The 19,839-nt window shown below is 39.1% G+C and overlaps 1 protein-coding gene across 1 annotated transcript in view; it reads right to left on the bottom strand.

Annotated features, from left to right (window-relative positions):
* The window catches only part of Sos1 (SOS Ras/Rac guanine nucleotide exchange factor 1), a 77,869-nt gene that overhangs the window by 46,648 nt on the left and 11,382 nt on the right, over positions 1 to 19,839 (bottom strand). Inside the window, exons 2-8 of the mRNA XM_051164073.1 lie at positions 18,232 to 18,357; positions 12,484 to 12,615; positions 11,033 to 11,197; positions 9,264 to 9,473; positions 6,244 to 6,387; positions 2,267 to 2,377; positions 2,086 to 2,184 (exon numbers count right to left, since the gene is read on the bottom strand). Coding sequence (XP_051020030.1) covers positions 2,086 to 2,184; positions 2,267 to 2,377; positions 6,244 to 6,387; positions 9,264 to 9,473; positions 11,033 to 11,197; positions 12,484 to 12,615; positions 18,232 to 18,357 — 987 coding nt within the window. The remainder of the gene's footprint in view (positions 1 to 2,085; positions 2,185 to 2,266; positions 2,378 to 6,243; positions 6,388 to 9,263; positions 9,474 to 11,032; positions 11,198 to 12,483; positions 12,616 to 18,231; positions 18,358 to 19,839) is intronic.

Here is a 19,839-nt window from a genome sequence, read left to right as displayed (position 1 = left end):
CCTTTGCCTTACAGAAGCTTTTCAGTTTCATGAGGTCCCATTTATTAATTGTTGATCTTAGCGCCTGAGCTGTTGGAGTTCTGTTCAGGAAGTTGTGTCCTGTGTCAATGAGTTCAAGGCTCCAGTTATCTATGTAAAAAGTTAAACATATGTGGGCATGATAGGGCACACCTTTAATGCCAACACTCAGAAGCAGGTAGATCTCTGTGAATTCAAAGCCAGCCTGGTCTACAAAGTGAGTACAGGACAGCCAAGGCTACACAGAGAAACCCTGTTTCAAAAAACCAAACCAAGCCAGGTGTGGTGGCGCACACCTTTAATTCCAGCACTTGGGGGGCAGAGGCAGGCGGATGGCTGTGAGTTTGAGGCCAGCCTGGTCTACAAAGTGAGTCTAGGACAGCCAAGACTACACAGAGAAACCCTGTCTTAGGGGGAAAAAACACCAAACAAATAAACAAGTCAGACACAGTGTGGTGGTACACGCCTTTAATCCCAGCACTCAGGAAGGCAGAGATAGGTAGATCTCTGTGAGATCAAGGCCAGCCTCATCTACAAAGCAAGTCTAGGACAGCCAAGGCTACAGAGAGAAACCATCTCAAAAAAAAAAAAAAAAAAAAAAAAAAAAAAAGTCAGACAGTACACACTTGCCTTTAATCCCAGAACGCAGGAAGCAGAAGCAGGATATTTCTGTGAGTTTGTGGCCACCCTAGTGTGTACGTACTGAGTTCCAGGACAGCTAGGGATACAAAGAACCCTGCCTTTAAAAAAAAAAAAAAAAATTGGGCAGCTCTAATCTCAGCATTAGTGAGGTGGGAGACAGGCAGACTCTTAAAGATGGCTGACTAGCAATTCTAGATGAATTGGCAAGTTCTAGGTTCAACAAGAAACCCTGTCAGCTACATAGGCGTAGTAAAGTGGTGAGTAACTGAAGACATCCAATGGTGACTCCTGCCACACACACAAACATGTGCCACCTACCCACACACATATACAATAATACACTTTGAAAATCCTGCACAATGAGAATGAGTTGAACAACATATAACAAATACAAACTGAAGTACAAGATGGTCTGGCAAGATGGCTCGACAGTTACAAGTTGGATCCCCAGGGCCCACGATGGTAGCAGGACAAAGCCAACTTTGCAAGTTGTCCTCTGGCCTAATCTACACCGTGGTGCACTTGTGTATTTACTTGTGTATACACATGCAAAATAAATAAAAATACAAGTAGTGCATTAATGCTGAAAGAAACCAGAATGAAAACCATACGTCTGTGGATTAGCTTCCTGTTCCATGTACCACCATATAATAATCATTTTACAATGTAATTTAAGTCATAATATGAATCAGGGATACACTCGCACTAGAAAAATGTTAAATTCTAAAGTCTTGAAGGACGTTCTTTAAAAATTCTATTACCGAGGCTGGAGAGATGGCTCAGAGGTTAAGAGAGGCCCTGAGTTCAATTCCCAGCAACTACGTGGTGGCTCACAACCATCTGTAATGTACTCTGGCCTGCAGGTATACATGTAGACAGAACGCTGTATACATAATGAATAAATAAATAACTGTTTTTTAAAAATTATATTACCACAGCAATAATTTTTGGATATCTTAACTATCTGTGTAAAAATAAATAAATAAATCACCATTCCCCCACCTCCACAAGATAAGTCTCAAACTGTAGCCCAAATTGGTCTAGAACTCTCCATGTAGCTTTGTCTAGCCTCAGTTCATAATAATCCACCTGCCTCAGTGTCTCCAGCGCTGCTATTACAGGTTTGACCCACCATACACATATTATTTTAAATAGCATTCAAAAAAGAACTTATCTAGCATGAGTGGGTGTGAGAGAGTATGTATGTGTGTGTGCATGTGTTATTACCTTTAAAAAAATTACAGTTCAGTAGTAAAGTCAGAGAAAATATGTTATTCTTTTGGACACTTACTTAAAATTGCTTCTCAGCTGAACAAAGAAAATGAATGTACACTAATGTATGTGGATACTCACATAATAATTTGCAAATTAAGAGGCAAAAAGGTGTCACTTGAATGCTTTATAAGTAACAATGAGTGTTCTTACCTTCAGAAGTTCAAAGTAATGCAGACAGTGGTACACAGGAGCAAGCAGCAGCCGGGGCAACACATACTGAACGGCTTCTTTGAAGCCTTCACCTATTGACTAAAAAAGAAAGTGATTTAAATTTTTTTAGAGTTTACTTTTCTGACATTATACAATTTGATTTAACAACCAATCACTATACCTGCAAATAAAGTGCTGCCCCTGGCTTTGATAACTGACTAAGGAAACGGTCATGGAATCCAGGCCGTAAAATATCCCGAGCATATGATTCGTATGGGTCAAATGCCAGTTCCTTAAAAAAATAAAGACAACAAAGTAAAAACAATAATAAGTACTCTTTTTTCAAGGTAAAATGTAAATGACTTGCAACACAAAATATGAATATTATCTACAGAAATATTTCTTTTAAAGACTCCAAATGAAAATCGAGTGGTTATGATATTTCAACATAATAAATTAAAATAATATGATTTTAACAGAATAAATCTAATATTCTCAAGTAAAAGAATACACTAGTGTTTTCTTCGAGTAACAGGGTCAGTGTATGCACTGGTGCTTCTCTGTTGGGTTCCAGTGGAGCTAGGAGTTGTCTAGAGCGTGGTCAGACTGGGCTCTAGAAACAGCACAGCTTAACCTGGACAACAAACAGTAGATATATAACCAGGTACATAAGACATGAGCAGTTAGAATACTGATCTTAGATATTTTTTTTCTCAGATGTAGTGGGAGGGAGCTGGAGCAATGACTCAGAATACTTGCGGGCTCTTGTAGAGGACCCAGGCTTAGTTCCCATTTACCCACACCATCCATAACTCTAGTTCCAGGAGATCTTATGTCCTCTTCTGGCTTCTGGGGACACCAGGGACATATGTGACATAAATACATACATGTAGGCAAAATACATAAAATAAATAAATCTAAAAAATATTTTTGGTGTTGGACATTAACTTTTGTATTTTGTAAATCAGAAGTAATATCTAAAATTTTTAACATCTAAAATTCTGTTTTCATAAAAATCCAAATGCAAAAAAATAAACCATCATTGTGAATATCATATATCATCATTAAGGTGTCATAGCTAGGTCTAAGAGAGTACTGATAATTCCTGGGGAAATACAGAGTGGGTATATTGATTTTAGCAGGAGGAATAGGACCTTTTCCATCTTCAATCCAGTGCCCTATTCCATTTATAAAACTGTTAGGTGGGACAGAGGCAGTCCAGTGAGTAAAGACACCCATTGACAAGCCTGACGACCTTAGTTCAATCCCTGGTACCCACAGAGTAGAAGGACAGAACTGACTTACATGTGCAACACACACACACAGTGCAAGTGTTCATGTCTATGAAAGCTAATTCTAAAAAGAAGAGACAAGAGGAAGAATGTAGTAGGCAAGAAAGAATGAGACAAATGATCTAATATATAACAAACTATGTACTAATCACTTTTAACATTGTTTGAAACTTCTTAAGAAAGAGCTAATAGAACACCAGATCTGAGCACTCCAGACTAGCGCTCTCAACACCACGAGGTGCACGGTGGCAGGTAATGCTCCAAGCCATCCTGCTTCCCTAAATCTTGGTTCAATTAATTTAATCTGTTCTGTCTCTACTGATTAATGCTATCTGTGCCACATGCCAAGACTGTAATTCCATTCTGTTTGACTGTCTGTCTACACTGGCAGCAACTCTGATATTACTATTTAATAAAGCTAAATATGTGATAGAGCTGGTCTCCTCAATTTGCTGTTCCTCTGGGCTGATTTTGTCTCTTTTCTTCTGGGTGACCAATAGGTCGTGGGTCAGAGTCAAGATAGAATCTCATTGTGTAGCTAGCACTGAGTACCCCTAAAACTTGCAACACAACCCAGGCTTTAGTGCTAGGATTATAGGCACTGACCACACTTCATTTTTACACATTAAGGATCAGTTTGCTGTACATTGGCTACTCTGGAGATTACTAACATTCATGTAATATTGAGTTTTTCCATCCATAAGCACAGCATAGTATGTACTCCTATTTATGTGTACATTCCATATGAACCTAAATATTTTATTTATTTTTTCTTCACAAGGGCCCTGCATGAATACACAGGTGTGCACAGGGCAGAGAACAACTTTCAGGGTTTGGTTCTCTTTCTACCACAAGTTCTAGGGACTGTGGTCGAGGCTTGGGACCCACCCAGAAACCAAGTTCAGGCTGTCCAGTCTGCACAGTGTTTTATGGATCAAGCCATCTCATCTGCCCTTCTTTCAACAACTTCTAACACATGGCACCTTTTGCTTTTAGTACTCTATACTCCAGCAGGTGTGACAGCACAGAAATGCTGATCTTTTCACTCAGCCACTGCAGTGAACTCACCTAATTTTTTTAGTATATTTTTCTTGTATTTGCTAAATATTTACTACAACTAAGACAACCCTGTCTTAACTCTGCTCTATCTTTTGTACTAGGCAGTCCCTCTAGTATCTGAATTCTCCTGGAGCAGACTCCACATCACGGCTTTCGTCTGTCTGTCCTCTGAGATAGAACCTCTGTGCTGGTTAAGTCATTTGTCAGCTTGACACATGACTGAGTCATTTAGGAAGAGGGAGCCTCCCTTGAGAAAAATACCCCCAACTGATTGGCCTGGACTGATGAACAATGGGAAGGCCCAGCCGACAGTGGGTGGTGCCATCCCTGGCAGAGTTCTGGGTTATGTATGAAAGCAGGCTGAGCAAACCAGTAAGCCACTGTCCTCCAGAGTCTCTTTCAGTTTCTTCCTCCAGGTTCCTGCCTTGGCTTCCCTGATGATAGATTGTAACCTGTAAGCCAAATAAACCCTTTGCCCCCAAGGAGCTTTTGGTCATGGTGTTTATCACAGCACTAGAACAAAACTAAAACATAACAACAAACAACAGTTTCTCATAGCCTGGTACTCAACTTGCTCTGAAGCTGAGAGTGGCAGTAACTTTCTGATGTTCCTGCATCCACTTCCCCATTGCTGAGATCACAAAGATACAGGGATGCACCACCATGCCCAGTTCATATGGCCTCACGTATGCTGGGGAGACTTTACCAACAGAGCTAGACCCCCAGCTCATCTCTCTGCCGCAAGCTTTAGCACCGTTATAATAAAAGACTGAATGATGAGTTTTAGGTGAACAGCAAGAATGAAAGGCTCTTATTAATGATGACTTATTAAAACTAACTCACAGCTGGGAGTAGGGGCACATGCCTGTAATCCTAGCACTGGGGGGTGGGAGGGTGGAGGCAGAAGCAGGTGGATCTTTGTGAGTTCCAGCCCAGTCTACAAAGCAAGTCCAGGCCAGCCAAGGCTACACAGAGAAACCCTGTCTCAAAAACAAACAAACACAAAAGCAAAACAAAATCCACACAAAGTAACTCACATTTAGCATTAGAAATACTCAGTTCCCAGACTTCTCATGGTATCTGAACTATCGGAGCTTTGGATCTGCGCTTTCTAGTCACTTCATTCCTCCAATTATAAAAAAACCAATGTGGCTATCACATACTGATTATTTTACTATGTAAAAGGTGTTCGCCAGATATCTAAGGGAGGTTACTGTAACTTTTTTTACTTTCTTTTTTTTTTTTTTTTTTTTTTTTTTTTTTTTTTTTTTGAGACAGGGTTTCTCTGTGTAGCCATGGCTGTCCTGGACTCATTTTGTAGACCAGGCTGGCCTCAAGCTCACAGTGATCTGCTTGCTTCTGCCTCCCCAGTGCTGGGATTAAAGGAGTGTGCCACCATACCCGGCTTGGTTATCCTAACTTTTATAAAAAAATCTTGAGTCCTGCTATTGTTCTTATCCTTTATAAATGTATAGTGAGAAGTAAGATATTAGTACCTTGCCTGGAACCACACAAGTGGTAAACAGCAGTGCTCTGAGCAGTACACTATAGTGAGACCCTAACCCAAGCTTTGCACTGACTCAACTGGCTCGCCTTGGTCTTTCTGTCAAAGACTCATAGTGAGACACTAGTATTGCTGTAGTGTTTGATAACTTTTTCTATGTGAAAACAATAACAAATGTTAACAACGACTATGAAAATCAGTTAACAGCCTATGACTTGAACTGGAAATAGGAATTATTAACCCCATTTTAATGTAAATGTAGATTTATAAACAAATTTCTTTTGCTATAATTGGCATACTTACTTCTGCTAAGTCTTCAAAACAGCTTCCTACTAAAGGGTGAGGACTGCCTTCATCTGTCATTTCTACAGTGTCTTCTATATGGCCCAGTAACTTTACACTAAGTTCATGTATATCTACTATACGACTAAATATATTTTCTACATCCTGTGGAGAAAAAGGGAAAGAAATATAATTCAGCCATGTTGTATAATAAAATATCTTTTCAGAGGAATTTACAACAAAAATACTTCAAATTCCTTTTTTAGTGATAGACAATTAAGAAATACATTTCTCTTTTGTTTTAGAACATCTTCATACTCTTTCTTACAAATCTTCGATACACAATTTAACAGAGAACAGCAGGATCTTGTTATTTGTCTCTGAATTAAATCTGTTGTGATACATCATTTTGGTTGAAGTACATGAAAATAAGTACAGCTTTATCCAGATACTTAATTTTAATCATACATGTAATGGAAAAATATGAAGGAAAATTTTCAATAGTCTACTCAACACACTGTGATATTCTTTTGTTTTCTGTGTAATGTCTATGTAATTCTTCTATTGAGCTTTAATTAATATATCAAAAAATAACTGGTTTTCTGGGAGTGAGTATGGTGAGGGTTAATATGCATGGGACATAAAGAAATTGTCTAACACAACAAAGTATTTTGTATCTTGTCAATGGCAGAGTTAAAATAAGTAGAAATGAATGCATAAGGTCCCAACAAAAAGTATATTTAAAGCAGCTGGGCATGGTGGCACACACCTATAATCCCAGCACTCTGGGAGGCAGAGGCAGGCAGATCTTTGTAAATTCAAGGTCAGCCTAGTACAAAGCCAGTCCAGGACAGCCAAGGCTACACAGAGAAACCCTGTCTTGAAACTCCCACCCCCACAAAAAGTATATTTAAAGTAGGTATATCTTCTTCCTGTGTATGGACCATATAAGTACACTATAAAATGTATTTACTACTCAATGGCTTTCAGTATGCTTAGACTAAGGTCTTCACCTAAAAGATTGCTCATTAACAAGAGTAATTACAGTCCCTGCAGCCACTGTTCTGTTTTCTGCCTCTGTGCATCTGCCTATTCTGAACACTCTATGCAGAGATAAAACATTATTACCCTGGCACTAATCAATTGGTCATTTCATACATGTTGTAATATAGTCTCTAAGACCATATAACTTTATGCTGTTCTATTAAAATCCGCTGATTACTATTTTATCAGTGATTTTTTTTTTTTTTTTATTTCCGTCAATTTTGAGATGTGGTTTGTATGCAGTGAGATACACCTACTTTAAATTTATTTTTCGGTTGGTGAGATTTTACGTAGTTGTCCCCCTTTGTAACCTCATCATAGCCACAGCACTTCTTTGACTTAAAAAGTTTCCTTATGGGAGCTGGAGAGATGGCTCAGGAGTTAATAACACTGGTTGCTTTCCCCGAGAACCAGGGACTCACACGGCAGTTCATAATCATCTATAACCCCAGCCCCAGGAGAGCCAGTGCCCTCTTCTGGCCTTCACAGGAAAACAATCACACATAAAATAAAATAAAAAGATTTTTTTAAGTTCCCTCATGTCTCATCTACATTAACTTCCACCATCCTCTCTGCCAGAGAACAAGTGTTCTACTTCCTGTGACTAGAACATCTGGTAAGTGGAAACAAGTCTTGTATGTCCAGCTTCTCTGCTAATGTTCCTGAGAGTGAGCTATTCAAGGGTATGCATAAGAACTTCATTCTTTAGTCTTGGTGAGTAGCTGTCTGTCTTTTTACCTTTGATAGGCATTGAATTGTTTCCAAAATAAAGCTGCTATTTTGTATGGACTTGTTTTTGTTTCTTCTAAGCAAAGAAACTAATAGAATTGTCATAAAATGTAGTAATGTGTTACAAAAACAGCCAATTTTAAATCCTTATTAATTTATATCTCACAAGTAACATGGAAATTTTATAAACCCATGAGCAGTTATTCTTTATTCTTCTCAGTATCTGTCTTTTTTTAAGTCTTTCTAATAAGTGTATGCAATCACCTTACTATACTTTTGATTTGTATATCTCTGATAATGATACTGAACACCATTTATCAATTTTTGTCTCTCTCCTTTACACTTGTTTGTTTTGTTTTGTTTTCAAGACAGTGTTTCTCTGAGTAGCCCTGGCTGTCCTGGACTCACTTTGTAGACCAGGCTGGCCTTGAACTCACAGAGATCCACCTGACTCTGCTTCCCAAATGATGGGATTAAAGGCGTACACCACCACGCCCAGCTGTTCTTTACTTTTTTAAAAAGCAAATTTAATGAAAGTTTAAATGCTGTACATTCCATACATTTAAAGTAACTCAATAAATAGTATTTAGCATAGCATATTTACAAACATATAAAATATTTAATTTTTGTAGTGATGAGAATTGAACGCAGGGTCTCATATGCAAATTAGACAAGTGCTCTGCCACTACGCTGTACCCTCAGCCCCTGCTCCTTTGTTGTTCAATAGTCACTTATGCTGTAAGCTCCAGAGCCAGCTCCTGAGGAGCACTGCGCCTGCCCATCAGGGAATGCTCTCCTGGTTAGTGAGGCTATGAGCACTATCCCGAGGCTAATCTCTTGTCCGAATGTCAGTTCCTTCATGCTCCTAGTCTTACCGCTGGTCCAGTTCTGACTACACTTTACATTTCCAGCTCTGTCCTGACTAGAGAGGACTACTCTCTGCTCATCTAAATGTCCAACAACACAGCTGCTGTTGATAAGCATCAGTTAAACGAGCCAACTGAATCAAAAGGATCTTCCACCTAAATAGGGGGCTTTATTCCTTGAAATAAATGGATTATTATGTGAATTCATTTTCACTGACATAATTAGCCTATTTTAGATTTTGTCTTTCAATTTCTGATGTTTAATCTCTTGAAACTGCTATAGCTCGTTATTTGTGATCATGAATAAGTCTGACTCAAAAAATGGACAAATCAGAAGAATTATATAAGTTCAAATTTAAAGCAAAATGTAACACATGCAAAAATAGCAGAAAATATACTTACATAAGATGAAAACAATTTGGAATTAGAGACAAAGGGTTCTCGAAAAACTTTTATAATTAGATTTAATTCTCTTATATATTGTCGAATTTCTGCCATGAATGCTTTTACCAAATCATAGTAAGTTTGCTCTCCTGAAGTGGAAGGCTCTTCATCAGTTAGAGATAAAATATTTATATCTTCTACATCTTGATGAAACATATCCATCAGTACCTGTGTAGTCAGAGAGTGAAAGAAAAAGTATAAAACACTAATCTCATCTAATTTGAAGGTTAAATGCTCTAGGAATTCTTTTTTTTTTTTTTTCCCTTTCATGAAGGGGGTATACACATCCCATAATGTATGTGTGCGAATCAGAGGACAAACTGTCCCTAAGAATTCTTTGTATTGGGCTGGAAAAGTTAAGAACAATTACTGCTCTTCCAGACAATCAGCACCCACGCGGTGGCTCACATCTTCTTTAACTCCAATTCCAGGGAATCAGATGCCATCTTCTGGCCTCCATTGCAACCATGCATGAACATGGTAACAGACATAACAGACATACATGCAGGTAAAACCCCCATACATACTAAAAAACTAATTTCTTCAAAAAGTTTACCATTATCCCTCTTGCTGAAGCTCCTCTCTTCCCTTCCTGTGGACTTCTAAAGTGTCACTAGAATATATTTTACCTTAGGCTACAATTTTGGAGCCTTGTTTTTAAAACTTCTTTAACTTTAGAGACATGGTCTCATATAACCAAAGCTAGCCACAAGCTCACTACGTAGCCAAGGTTAGCCTTAAATCTCTGATCCTTCCGCCTCTACATATGAGTGCTCAGATGGCAGACATGCACATCGTATTCAGCTCAGGCAGTACTGGAAACCAAGCCAGGCCTTTCTACAGTCTAGGCTCACATCCTGCCAATTATGTACATCCCAGCCCCTTTAAACATTTCTTTCTGTATCTCATTTTTGTGTGAGCACATAGTAGATACTCAAAAATATTTTACTTACATGATTCATTAAAAATTAGCAAGGAGGAGGGCTAGATAGGTAGTGAGTAGTTAAGAACACATCCTGTGTTCAGGTCCCAGCAGCCATGTCAGGCAGTTCATGTGCACAGAAACTGTCCCCCACGTGCCACATGCATAAACATAAATAAAATTTCAATTTTTTTAAAAGTAGCAAATAGGCTGAAGAGGTGGATCTACCATTAAAAGCACTCACTGCTCACACAGAGCACATGGGTTCAGTTCCCAGAACTATAAAGCATCTGTAGCTCCATTTCCAGGGGATCTGTTCCCTAGTCTGGCTTCTCTGAGTCTGTGCATGTACACTGTACACGTGAACTCATCTAAGCGCGCACATGTACATAAGCATTTTTTATTTTATTTTCTATTGTAATCATCAATGCCAATACTCATCTCCATTGACAAACATCCAAACACTTGGGATTCTTCAGACCAGGTCACCTCTTTCACTCTAGATTATTTGGTAAGAATAAACACTGACACATAAGGAAACTCAGTAACCAGAAAGATCAGAGTGTGAGGAAAGTGGAGTAGAATGCCATCAGAAAATATCTTCTCTCTGGCAAAGCCATCTAAGTCCCCCCCCTTCTACCTCATCCCTACACCATAACCTGGATGCATGCTGTGTTACGAGATGACTGGAAATCCTCCCCACATAACGCAGCACACTATTCTGTTCTTTCTGGAGACTATATTAGCATCTAATAAATCATAAGTAAAATTTATGAATATAACACACAGAAGCTGATTCTCCTACCTTATCAGCACACATTGCCACTTTAATGTCTTGTTTTGTAATTTCATAATGCCGTATATTTCTTACATAATTCCCCACCAGTTTTAAAATATCTGCAGAAATGTATTCTAATACTGCTACTATGTAAACAGAAACCTGGTGGTCAATTTTATAACCTAGGACCTCCTGAAAAATTAAAAGGAAAGCATGTTTAAACATCATATATAGTTATCTTAATATACCAATTAAAAAATAAAAAGCACACAACTTGGTTTAACTTTTACTGAAGCCTATCATTACCAACATTTAATAATTTGTTTCACTTGTTCAATCATAAGAAATATATACATATATCCATACCTATCTATGTACACACACGCACTGAAGAATGTAAACTAAGAAAAAGAAAGCAGAATTCTCCCCGATCACATGCACTATGAGAGCAGTAGACAATACTCAGTAAGTGGCCTAAGCTGCAAAGTCTAAGTTTGGGGTAGGGAGCAGATGGTCCCTTACCAAGTAGGAATGCATGAAAGAAACTACAGAAAATAATTTTCATACCAAACAAGAGCAATATAATATTGGCATCCACAAATAGCTATCCGTCTTATACCTCTATTCTTTCCCAAGAAACCTAGGCTCCCCAAGGAGCCTCGTGGCACACTCTGGGCTTTATATGAAAAACAAAACAAGACCCTGCTATGTACTACTAAGCGTATTAAATAATCCTACTATTAGACGTAATAGAGAGTATGTTCTTTGGGGGCTAAAGTTCCTAAGGAGTTATGAGTTCTAAACAAGGGAGGAGAAAATAACAGTCAGTTGGGCATGGCTGTACACACTTTTAATCCTAGCACTAGGGAGGCAAAGGCAGGAAGATCATAAATCTCAGTTCAAGGCCAACTTGGGCAATAAAGTAAGACCGTGTCTCAAAGGGGTTAAAACAGAAAAGCTTTTACTAAGATTTTAAATATTGTAATAAGGTATTTGTGTGTGTTGTGTGACAGAGAGTTAGTCTGTTTGCCACAGTAAAGTTAACAAAACTAGCATTATTAAGATTCTTGGCACTTTTCTTATTCTGGGAAAATTAAAGTGATTGACTTAAATTTATGGAGGACCAGCTTGTTTAAGTAATATTCAGGAATTTTTGTTCCACAAAAACAGATACCCACTGCAGTCTCAAACAGTCCTACACAAAATGCTAACAGATTTTAAAACATCTGACCAGCAAGAGAGAAATTTTTATAAATTCTATTTCCTAGCAACCCCAGGGTAAACAAAACCCAAAATGTAACTTTTCCAAGTCTCTTCGATTTGTTTATTACTATTGTATGAAGTTACACTAAGCCATGCTGCCCAGTGTACTCATCATCACAGCATCTCTTCTCACACGAGTCCCTAGAAAACCTAAAAGCATTTTATTTTTCAGTTACTTTGCTTTTCAAAGGTAAGACGGCAGTGTTTCAGCTTACCCTTAATAAATGATGGATTCTTTCTGCTGGCAGGGATAAAGGGTTCCTTCTCTTCCTCTTTTCAATAGCTGATTGGGCATCAGCTATTGCCCACTTATCAATTGGATGAGGGAAACTTTTTTGAACACGTTCCTTAGAAAATAGGAAAACAATAACTAAGCAACAAATAAAATAATGTTTGTCACTTAAAATTTACTTTTAAATAAAAAATACACAAGGTTGAGCTTTTCACATAATTTACACTGTAAACCAAAGTTTTAAAAAATCTGGTGGTTGTCAATGTTCATTAGGTGACTAAGAGACTGAACACAACTTTATTACCGGGGAAATCACACACTGAATTTCACTTACTGATGCTGATGGCAAGACTTGTAACTCATATAAACAACTCTCTTCATGGTTTCAAGCAAGAAGATGATAGGCATTCTTCTGCCCAATGAAATGAGCCAATTCAAGCCAGATTAGAGTGTATAAATGCAGGTTTATTGGGGGTAGCGGAGTTTGTGCTGCATGCAACCGGGGGCATGGCTGGATTATATAGGGAAACCCAGCCCCCTGGGCTGCAAAGTTCAGGATAGAGGGTGTGGCTGGCACAGCCTTGTGGCAGGTAGGGACTGAGGGATGCTAAGTCCACTTTGGTTAAAAAGCCACCTTACCCACTTCTCCCAGGTCAGAAACCCAACAGAGACCTACACTTATTTAGCAAATACCAACTTAAATAAATTATTTATTTGCATCTTTAATCCCAGTTATAAATTCAAGTAGCATTTTCAATTAAAACTTCAGAGATTTTTTTTTTAATCACTCATCATGTGACAGTACTGACTGTTGAAACTGTCTACAGGTCATGAAACTCAGTAGTCTGCATGGGTAACTGTATCTATCTTTAAAGCACTGATCCATTTTTAGCAAACTACTTCAAATCTAACATCTAGAAGTTATTCAATTAAAATATAATTAAAATTAAAGAATGAGCTGTTATGGTAGCCAAATCCCCTACTTTAAGTGTTTAAAACCTACTTGCATATACCTCAGAACCAGTAGAGGCCGCTATTACAAAACTTTTAACAAATTCTCAGTATTCCAACTGGTAGTGTGTTCAACAACTAGAAGAATTGAACACTGCTCCTGAATACAAACCTGAAAGAAAATTTTATCAGTAAATGCATTGCCACAGATACTGTAGAGCTGTGTATGAGGAAAGTATACATGCCTTTAGCACACCTTAGGAGCAGATTTATAAGCACTTATCTAATTCTTTCTTCATTCAATGTTTAAAAATTAAAGTACCACAGCTGGGCGTGGTGACACACACCTTTAATCCCAGCACTCAGGAGCCTCTGAGTTCAAGGCCAGCCTGGTCTACAAAGAGAGTCCAGGACAGCCAAGGCTACACAGAGAGACCCTAGCGGGGTGGGGGGGGGGGGGAGAAAGAAAGAAAAGAAAAAGAAATTAAAGTAGCAAATTTGCTGCTATCCTGTGTGATAAAGGTGATACAAAGGTCCAAATGGTGGCAGAACAAATGGCTCAGGGGTTGGGAAAAGAGATACAAAGAAACATCCAAACACAAAGCATTCAAGCTCTTTCCCTCTCTAGTCACTCAGGCACAGAGCTTTGGGTTGCACCCTCGGCCTTCCCATTAAGTGTTCTATTTCTTCTCCAGCCCTGAGTGCTAACACTTTAAAATCTCAATTCAAGGCGGGCACAGTGGCACTAGCCTTTAATCCAGCCAAGGCTACACCAAGAAACCCTGTCTCAAAAAAACCAACCAACCAGCCAAACAAACAAACAAACAAACAAACCCAAAAACAAAAAAACTCTTAATTCAGAGTAAAGATATGAAACTCAGGACATGAACACCAAAGGGAAGGTTGTTTGGGGACGAGAAGCCAGCAAATGGGGACAGGAAAGCTAAGTATGAACGACATCCACATGAAAATGCCATAGAAAACCCCTTGCATCCTGGCCAGTGAGATGGCTCAGCAAGTAAAACACACTTGCTACACAATCCTGATGACAGGTCCGTCACCTCATCTCAGAAACCCACAGGGAAGCAAAGAATAGACTCCAAAAGCTGTCCTCAAAAGCTTTTATACATGCCTGTACTAACTCTACTCTCTCTACCCTCCCCAATACCGATACAAAATAAAATTAAAAAATTAACCCACTATTCTGTATGTAAACTTTAAAAAAATTTAAGGAAAGAAAGAAATAAAGAAAATGCAGTAAAAATAATACATCTCTACACTGGTGAGGGCACTGGCAGCCAGGCCTGATGACCTGAGCTTGCCCCCAGAACCCTTATGGTGGAAGAGTAATTCCTAAAGGCTGCTCCCTTTCTGCAAATGTCACATGCCCACATTCACACAGAAATTAACAAAGTTAAAGAATAAACTTTCAATAGTTTATATTATACCCTTTTACAGAAACTTAACTGAAACAGGTCCTCTAAATACGCCTGGCGCCTACTTTACGAGGCACACTACTCTTTCCTAGTTTACTTCTTTCTGGGTAGTCGATACACGAAAGTGAGTTCATAGCCCAGAGACACATCTCTCTGGCCCCAAAAAATTGGGGTTTGTTTGTTTGTTTTTTCTTGAATCTTCATTTATGTCTATTCTCTTCCAGGGATCAATTTTCAAGTACATAAGCAAAGAGAAAGATACCTATTGAATTGTTGTAAGATATAGAAATTTATCAAATAGCACTTTGAAATTATAAAATTTCAGAGCTGGAGAGATGGCTCAGAGGTTAAGAGCACTGGCTGCTCTTCAGAGATCCTGAGTTCAATTCCCAGCAACCACATGGTGGCTCACAGCCATCTATAATGTGATCTGCTGCCCTCTTCTGGTGTGAGGCGTACATGCAGGCAAAACACTGTATAGATAATAAATAAAATCTTTGAAGGAAAAAAAAAAGAAATTATAAGATTTCAGTGGGTAAGAGCAAGTAACACTCTTCCAAAAGACCTGCATTTGATTCCCAACACTGGTGCCAGGTAGTTCACAACTGCCTAAAGCTTCAGATGGAGGAGGACTGTACTAGCTATTTTATGTAGAGTTGACACAAGCTGGAGTCATTAGAGATGAGGGAACCTCAATTGAGAAAATGCCTCTATAGGATTGGGCTATAGGCAGGCCTGTAAGGCATTTTTTAATTAGTGATTGGTGGGGAAGGGACACACTGTGGCTGGGGCCATCCCTGGGTCTATAAGAAACCTGGCTGAGGAAGCTATGGAGAGCAAGCCAATAATCAGCACCCCTCCATGGCCTCTGCATCAGCTCCTGCCTCCAGGTTCCTGCCCTGCTTGAGTTCCTGCCCTAGCTTCCTTCCAATGGATGACAATGCCATCATGTAGGGTAAAGCCTCTTTCTTCCCAACTTTCTTTTTGGTCATGTTGTTTCATCACAATAGTAGAAACTCTAACTAAAGCAGGATCCAACTCCTTTGAGCTTCTGTACTTGTGTACATACCTACACACAAGATGTGTACATATACACTTAACTAAATATAATAAAAATAAATATTTTTAAAAGAAATAATAAAGCTTACTATATAACTGACTAGTATTTCTATTATTGACATACTCTCACATATTCTTGCAAAATACTATCTTCAGCCCCAAAGCCTACACACTAGGATTTCATATGGCTTTCTATTCATAGTTCATATATTAATTAAAGATGAAATTAAATAAGCACACTTCTGTAAATATATATGGGAAGGTCTGATTTGTGTTTGCAATGTCAGCACATTAGCAAATTTCTAGAATGTACCTACATCAGAATAATAAGCAAGGTGAGATTTGTAAGCCTTTTTTGTAAGTCTGAATTCTGCCAAACCATGAAAGAACACAGCTAGGATTAAAACAAAAAGCAAAACAAAACAAAAAAACCCAACTGAAACTGTTAATGTCACAGTCAGACAAGCCATGCTACTCTAGATCTCTTTGGAACAACATAAATAGGTATTTCAAAGAAATTATGAATAAAAATATGACTTTATGAGCTGGGCGTGGTAATGCGTGCCTGTAATCTCAACACTGAGAGGCAGAGGCAGAAAGATGTCTGTTGGGTTCGAAGCGAGCCTGGTCTACAAACTGTCCAGGACAGCTACCCAGAGAAACCCTGTCTCACAACAAAAACAGCAAAAACGACTTTACAATTAAATGAAAATGGGAAAAAGCTAGCCAGACCTGGTAGGAAACTCTTGAAATACAGCAATTGGGAGGTGGAGCCCGAAGGATCAGTGTATATGTATACGTATATATGTATATGTGTGTGTGTACATATGTATATATGTGTGTGTACATATACATATATATATGGTTTCTCTGTGTGTGGCTCTGGCTCTGCAGACCAGGCTAGCCTTGAACTCACAGAGATCTGCCCACCTCTGCCTCCCAGGTGCTGGAACTAAAGGCATGGCCCCATGGCAGCTGAAGAGTCATTCTTGACTATACAGCAAGTTGAATTCAAGGCCAGACTGCACATGTCATCTTGTCTCAAAAACAACAATAAAACAAAACTACCACAAAGAACCGACTGCAAATGAGTTAAGAAATGAGAATTACCCAGTATACATGTTTTTCTACATGCTAAACTTGTTATTGGATGTGTGTTCCCCCTCCCACTCTCTGTGACCCTGAGGGTGGAAGCTGAGGCTTCATGTCACCTAGTCAATAGCTATACCCCTGACCTTCAATGTTCCTGGGTACTTATGTGCTTCAGTTGAAATCCAGTCTCCCTCAGGACTCAGCCTGTAACTCACAGGCCAGGTTCCATTGCTTCTTTGAAACAGCAGTCTTCCATGCCCAATTAAAGTCCTGTGACTTTAAGGAGAAGGATGATATATTCTCCTGGACCTTTTGTTTTGCTTTTGAGACAGGGCCTCAAGAAGCCCAGGTTAGCCTTCAACTCCCTATATAGTTAAAATTATCTGTAAACCTGACCGCTTGCCTCTACTGCCAAGTGCTGGAATTAAAGGTCTGCGCCACAAGAGCAGTGTTCGGCACCTTAGTTCTTGAAATGCCGTCCATTCCATCAGCTCCAGTCTGTCACAAGGTCCACAGTTGCCTTGTAGTTTTTACCAGTTATGTTGTAAGCTCATCTTTCTCTGATCCCAATCTTTTCTATTTCTCCCTCAGATATTTTCAGGTACTTTATCATCAGTCCTTTGACTCTCTAAATTTTATTATTTATTTGTAAAGATTAATTTATTTATTATTATGTATGCAGTGCTCTGCCTGCATGTGCACCTGCAGGCCAGAAGAGGGCGTCATACTACTTTATAGATGGCTGTGAGCCACCATGTGGTTGCTGGGAATTGAACTCAGGATCTCTGGAAGAGCAGCCATCTCTCCTGCTCCGACTCTCTAAAATTTAAAGGAAATGTTTTTGGAATAAAACCTTTGTATATATTCTACTCTTAAAAGTATGTAGGGATCTCTGTGAGCTCAGGGCCAGCCTGGTTTACATAATGAGTTCTAGGACAAGCAGGACTGCATGTAGAGAGAGTGCTTGTTTCAGATCATTCTAGTAGCAGCATGAAGCTGTTCATTTAAACTGAAAAGTAAAATCTGAAAGTTTCACAGCTAAGACACGTATAAGCTACCACATACCCAGCACAAGTTTAAAGAGATCTATGAATGAACTGAAGAGCACGTGTCTCTTTCACTGTCACTATAACAAACATGCAGGCTAGAAACACACACAGTCAACACAAGACAGAAGCTGTCATTTGCCATACCTCCACGTCTGAAGCACTCCGGGGCTGAGCCTGGCATAGCATGTTTAGTAACTGCAAAATTAACTCTTCAACATACTGGAGAGCGTCATCATCAGACTCAAGAGTAGGGTGAACTTGCCCCTGGACCTATAAACAAAAAGTGAAGTAATTAAAATGTGGGTTTGTGCTAAAGAATGTGGATTGGCCTACAAACATAGATTGAATGTTATCCGAAAACCAAGGCTTCTCAGCCTTTGTTCCTGGCCTCATGCACCATGCATGCTATTAATTAATATCTTTTGGAGATCCAGTTACCTAACTATAATTTCACTAGTTTTGCATACACTATGGTTTGCAATGAGATGCAGAAATGTGAAGTGGGAGGGAGGGGCTAAGGCGGTAATAAAACATTGTTTATGTGAAATTCCTGTCCAGAACCAGTTAGAACATTCATTCAGAATTCTACTTGGGTGAAATTGACCTCTGACTCGTCTCTATCCCTTGTTTAATTCTACCTTCCTTACCCAGTGATAAGACCCTTGCTGGGCAGTAGTGGTGTATACCTTTAGTCCCAGCACTCAGGAGGCAGAGGCAGTCAGATCTCTGTGAGTTCGAGACCAGCCTGATCTACAAAGCAAGTTCTACATTAGCCAAGACCACACAGAGAGACCCTGTCTCAAAAAACAAAAACAGAAGATTATAACATGGATAAGACCCAAGAGGATATGTCTCTTGAGGTTCACTGGTCAATCTCCAGCATCTCAACTATGCAGAGCACACACAATACATAGTCACCTTCTATCAAATTGGGGCCAAGGAGCTGCTGATTCAGATGATAAAAGCACAAGCTTGGTGACTAGACTTGATCCACACACGAATCACACATTTGTAAATCTGGCAGGCCAGCTAGCTTGGAGGACTTGGCACAGCAGTAGAAATAGAGAGACCTGTGTGCCTGCCTCAACAAAGTGGAAAGAACTTAAGCCCAAAAAAGTTGTCCTCTGACCACACACACACACACACACACACACACACACACACACACACACACACACGGGGGGGGGGGGGGGGGGGGAGCAGACCCAAATAAGCACTTTGGCAATTTGTGGTTTAGTCTGCTCTACTGTGAGAAGATGGACAATCATTAATAATCCTTATTCTTCCATGACTTTTTTCAGACTCGCTTATAAGGCTCTTGGCCTCTACAGAGCTTGTATTTTTATAACCAGCACAACAGTCTTGCATTCCTTTATAGCTCACTGTGGGTCAGAACTATTCCTTAACAAAATAAATAGATGAGAGTGATGTTTTACGACACAGCCACTGACAGAGGGCATTCAGCATGGAGAGGGTAGCAGCTTCAGTGTGGGAAACTGCTGGTAATCACACTATGATGATTTTTCCTAAAAATGTATATTAACAGTATGTATACATTCACTTTACATAATTTTTAAAGGTAAATATTTGAAGAAAAGTAATATTCTAACAACTCAGAACTGCATAAGGGAATATTTAAAACTAGAGTGATTTTACAGGTGAAATAACACTGGAAGCTGAAATTGTTTACCTACACACTTTTAATCATATTCAACAGATTAGTTGTCAACCTAATTATAATTTGTTTACAAA

The sequence above is a fragment of the Acomys russatus genome, chromosome 1 (assembly GCF_903995435.1).
Source record: "Acomys russatus chromosome 1, mAcoRus1.1, whole genome shotgun sequence".
In the NCBI taxonomy this organism is placed as follows: Eukaryota; Metazoa; Chordata; class Mammalia; order Rodentia; family Muridae; genus Acomys; species Acomys russatus.
Note: the sequence above shows the minus strand (reverse complement) of the source record. Positions and strands in the feature narration are given on the sequence as shown.